The following is a 4,550-nucleotide window of genomic DNA, read 5'->3' as shown; positions in this document are numbered from 1 at the left end:
ATGTTGTATTTTTAACTAATCAGCCTAAACTCCGTGGGCTGAGGCTAGTTTCCCTTTTTGATAGTGTATACATATACTTGTTTATCTATTAGCCACTACCTTGTATCTTGGAGCTTTATGCAAGGTTGTATATATTATATTCCGTTCTTGTCGTGCCTTTGCGTTTTAGTTATCGTGTGTGAACGCTTCACGATTTGTTTCTTCTGTTTAACTATCTTTGAACTCCTATTCCTTAGATCGTGCTTCTAGTATTATTACTTCTTTCTATATATATTATTGTATGAGTTTTAGAATTGTCGTGGCATTTTGTTATCTTTTACTTTACGGTTAGAGGTAAGGCTCAGGGTGATAAGATGTTAAATGCTTGGTAAAGAAGTGAGTATAAAGAGTGATAAATATGAACATATGAAAAAGTTAGTTAATAATATTGAACAATAAATCATTTGATACAGAGAGTGCAATAATATATTTTCTTAATTTTAAGATAGGATGATATAAACAGAATCTTTACTGGCTTTCAACCCTAAAGAGGCACCAAAATTTTTTTTATTTTTTAAAATTTTTTTATTGTGTGGTTAAAATTACAAAATGTAATTTCTAGTAATTTTTATAAATTACAAAAAAAGTTTATACCTTAGTTAATTAGCTAGTTATATTATCATAATTTAAATTAAATTAAGAGTTAATATTAACTGTGATAAATCATCCTATTTTATCAAGTAATTATTAGACATATCACAAAGAATAACTTATTTTTTATTTTAAAGAAAACTAAATAAAATTCACCATATAATTTTTAGTCAAGAAATTGAATTCTATCACTATACAAAACAGTAAATATTAATTTACTTCTTAATATTAAAGTGTAAAGGGAAATTTCTCCTTGCCGAAATATGCACCTAATATCTAGCATGATTCAGTGGCATTATACCTCAAGTTGCATCGTGCTTTTCTAAGATGAAATCATAAAACGACACGTGTCTATACTCAAAGTCACAGTCGTTGATTGTCTCTGTAGTGAGGAACCGCCAAGGCCAAATGAATATGGACGCAAAACCAACCAAATTCGTTATTTCTCTTTGTTCTTGTCATTCCCTCTTCTCTCCCTCTCTTTTCTACTGCTAAACCTTGCTTTTTCTTGTTTGTTGAAACTTGAAAGCGTGTTTGGCTCTTGTAACGCTCAACCCGGAAAAAAAAAAAAGTAGAACGAAGGCATCCAACCGTTTTAGTTGCTTTGATCTCTGTGCCGCCGCGTCTCAATTTTCACTTTTTTATTTTCTTGTTACTACTTAGTTTTGTTTTGTTGAGTTATTCAGCTGTACGTTGCACTATTTTTATGATGATGAGAGGTATTTTATTTATGATGCCACTTCATTACTGTTTGATTCAATAAGAATAAATTCTATAGAATTAGTGAAGCCTGTTCATGAACACTAAATTAACAGCTTCCATTGGCCATGAGTCACCAAAAATTGGATTAAAGACTGGCTTCACAATCTTACTGGTATAGTTTAAAAATATAGATTATTCTACCTATTAATTAATGAGAAAGTCTAGGTGGTAAATGAAACATTTTTACAAGCGATGTCATTGCGATTGAAATTTATGTACAACTGACCTTTTATTTTATCTTTTTCCTTTCTTAAAATTATTTTGAATAAGAAAGAAAAAGAAAATAAGATAATGATTCATAGCTTAATTAGACTGCTGCATATCTTAAGCTGGTGATGCATCTCAAGTATAATCCGAATGTGGTTTTTCTTCTCCTCTCTTTTTCGTTTTCTTATCTAATGCGTCGTCCATGGTTTTAATTCAGAATTTTTGCTTGAGTTTGCTATTGATTTGACCCAACAAGAGAAGCTACACTAGCGGTGACTGAAGTTTCGGATTAATAAAAGTTCCAATTTTCTTGTAATGAATAAGTAAATTACTAAAATATACTAATCTGAATTATATATTGTATATGCAGCTGGTAGATAAGGACCCTGAAGCTGCAATTGTATTCTTTTGGAAAGCAATAAATTCAGGGGATAAAGTGGACAGTGCCTTGAAAGATATGGCGGTGGTGATGAAACAGTTAGACAGATCCGAAGAAGCAATTGAAGCCATTTGCTCATTTAGAAGCCTCTGCCCCAAACAATCTCAAGAATCTCTTGATAATGTACTAATAGATCTGTACAAGGTACATCGGAGTTTCTCCGAACATCTATCCGAATTAACAAATGAATAATCAACAAGAGTTTAATTATCATGCACGTTTACATGATCAATTACATTTATTGTTTTCGATATCTATTTATGTGATCAATAGTTATTATAAAATAGTGTATCAAAATTAAATTCTAATGAATAAAATGAATGGCCGGATGAGAGATTAAAAAATTATTTAGTCAATAAATCGTTTAATATTTTGAATGCATAAAAACTTTAAAAACTTCAGAGTAATATTATGTTACTAACAAAATTTTTTTTATCAACACTTGACAATAAAGATGTTTTTATACTAAATTTTAAATGCTAAATCCCAGATCCTAAATTTTAATAGTATAAAAAATAAAGCATTAGTTCAAAATATTTATTAATATTTATAAAAAGTATTGACCTCTAATATTTCTGTTTCTGTAAATCTTTTGAACAGTTTGTTGAATGTCCTGTTAATTAGCATTCAGTTAATGGTCATTACTTATTACTGAGTCTTTAAATTGTCTCTATTAATTTAATTTTTGTTTTCCTGATGGTAGAAATGCGGAAAACTGGATGAGCAAATAGAATTGCTGAAGCGTAAGCTGAAGTTGATCTACCAAGGCGAGGCCTTCAATGGAAAACTCACAAAGACAGCACGTTCTCATGGCAAGAAGTTCCAAGTTTCAATTAAGCAGGAAACTTCAAGACTACTGGTAACTTAATCTTATTTAACTCAAGCATCCTTTTGAAAGAAAAGAATTATTTGCAAATTGCAACATTCATGGTTCATAGTTTGGTGCAACACAAAATTTTGCACTTAATCACAAATGACGTTGTAAACCTTAAGAAAACTTCATTATAAATATAGAAATTATATTTGTACTACTCTTTGGTATATCACTAAGTATACATCTTCGGATTTTTTTATTTAAATTATTTAAATATAATATTTACAGAAATATACAATCATTAGCGTATTTATGCATTTGCATAAATCTTACACATTCCGAATATAGAATCATCAAAATCATAAAAAAACACAACTTGGATACATACAATTTAAAAAAAATTCGTGCATAAACCGGATGTATTGTACTTGAGTTGAGAGAGCCATAACAAAATTTCTAGCACTGTATTTGGGATACATGCAGTTTATAATAGATATTTTTTCTTTCAACTAATATTTGTCTATCTTTTATTCTTATATTAATAAAATAAAATATAACATATATGATCTAAAAATAAAATTATTTAATTTTTATTATTTTTAATTATTAAAATTTTAAATTTTAAATATGAAAAATATTCAATTATTATAAAAATTATAATATATCAAATAAAGTGATCCAATTAAATTTTAAAAGGTTAAGAATAAATATAAGAATAAAAGATAAATAAATATTATTTTAAAAAAATATTTTTTATAAATTTAGTATAATGTTAGAAATTTTGTTATGGTTCTATCCCAGATACAGTATAGCTGTAATATATCTGGTTTATGCACGAGCTTTTAAATTGTTTATATTTTGGATAGGTTTATGCAAATGCATAAATACACTATAAATTACATATTTCTGTAAATATTATATTTAAATAATTTAAAATAAAAAACCCCATACTTCTTATTATGTAAGAAATATATTTTTGATTTTCTATAAATTAGTTGAATACAAAAAACAAAAAACATACAGCTTAAGATGGTGCTGAAAATATTTTTCTACAGTATATTTGCACTGCTACTACAGAGGTTTATGATTTACGCACGACTGCATGTGTGATTTGATTTAAATAAATTAAACTTTAAATTCAGTCCATTTCAAAGTACTATTGGGTTTGGTATGGGTGCAAAAGAATCTAAATTTAGGGTGTGTTTGGTGTAGGATGGGAGAGGAGAGAAGCGGATTTGAGTTTTTTAAAGGTATTTTTTTTTAATATTTGGCAACTTTTTTTTTTTTTATATCTGAACATAGAAGTAATTTTACATCTAAATTTAGGCTGTGTTTGGTTTAGTATTGAAGAGGAGAAAGAAGTAATTTTACATCTGAATTTAGGGGGTATTTGGAGAGGAAAGAAGTGGGTTTGAGTTTTTTATAGGCTTTTTTTAATGTTTCGCAATTTTTTTTATATATCTGAATGTAGAAGTAATTTTACATCTAAACACACGGCATTTATATTTACGCTCGTTACCGTTAAAAAATTAGATGAAAAAAATTATTTATTTTTTATTAATTTTATCTTTTATTTTTTTCTATAAAAAGAATACAAAAAATTATCTATATTAGTTTGTAATTCTTATATATTATGTTTAATTTTTATTATTTAATTTTTGTATAATATAAATTATGATTTCATTAAAAAAGATAAAG

The 4,550-nt window shown here is 27.2% G+C and overlaps 1 protein-coding gene across 1 annotated transcript in view; it reads left to right on the top strand.

Moving 5' to 3' along the window:
- The first annotated feature begins 1,335 nt into the window (after window positions 1-1,335).
- The window catches only part of LOC107484487 (protein SULFUR DEFICIENCY-INDUCED 1), a 4,435-nt gene continuing 1,220 nt past the window's right edge, over window positions 1,336-4,550 (top strand). Inside the window, exons 1-2 of the mRNA XM_021140497.2 lie at window positions 1,336-2,182; window positions 2,742-2,897. Of these exons, the coding sequence (XP_020996156.1) occupies window positions 1,964-2,182; window positions 2,742-2,897 (375 nt within the window). The 5' untranslated portion in view covers window positions 1,336-1,963. The remainder of the gene's footprint in view (window positions 2,183-2,741; window positions 2,898-4,550) is intronic.

The sequence above is a fragment of the Arachis duranensis genome, chromosome 4 (genome assembly GCF_000817695.3).
Source record: "Arachis duranensis cultivar V14167 chromosome 4, aradu.V14167.gnm2.J7QH, whole genome shotgun sequence".
NCBI classification, from domain to species: Eukaryota; Viridiplantae; Streptophyta; class Magnoliopsida; order Fabales; family Fabaceae; genus Arachis; species Arachis duranensis.
This window is presented reverse-complemented; position numbering and strand designations above follow the sequence as displayed.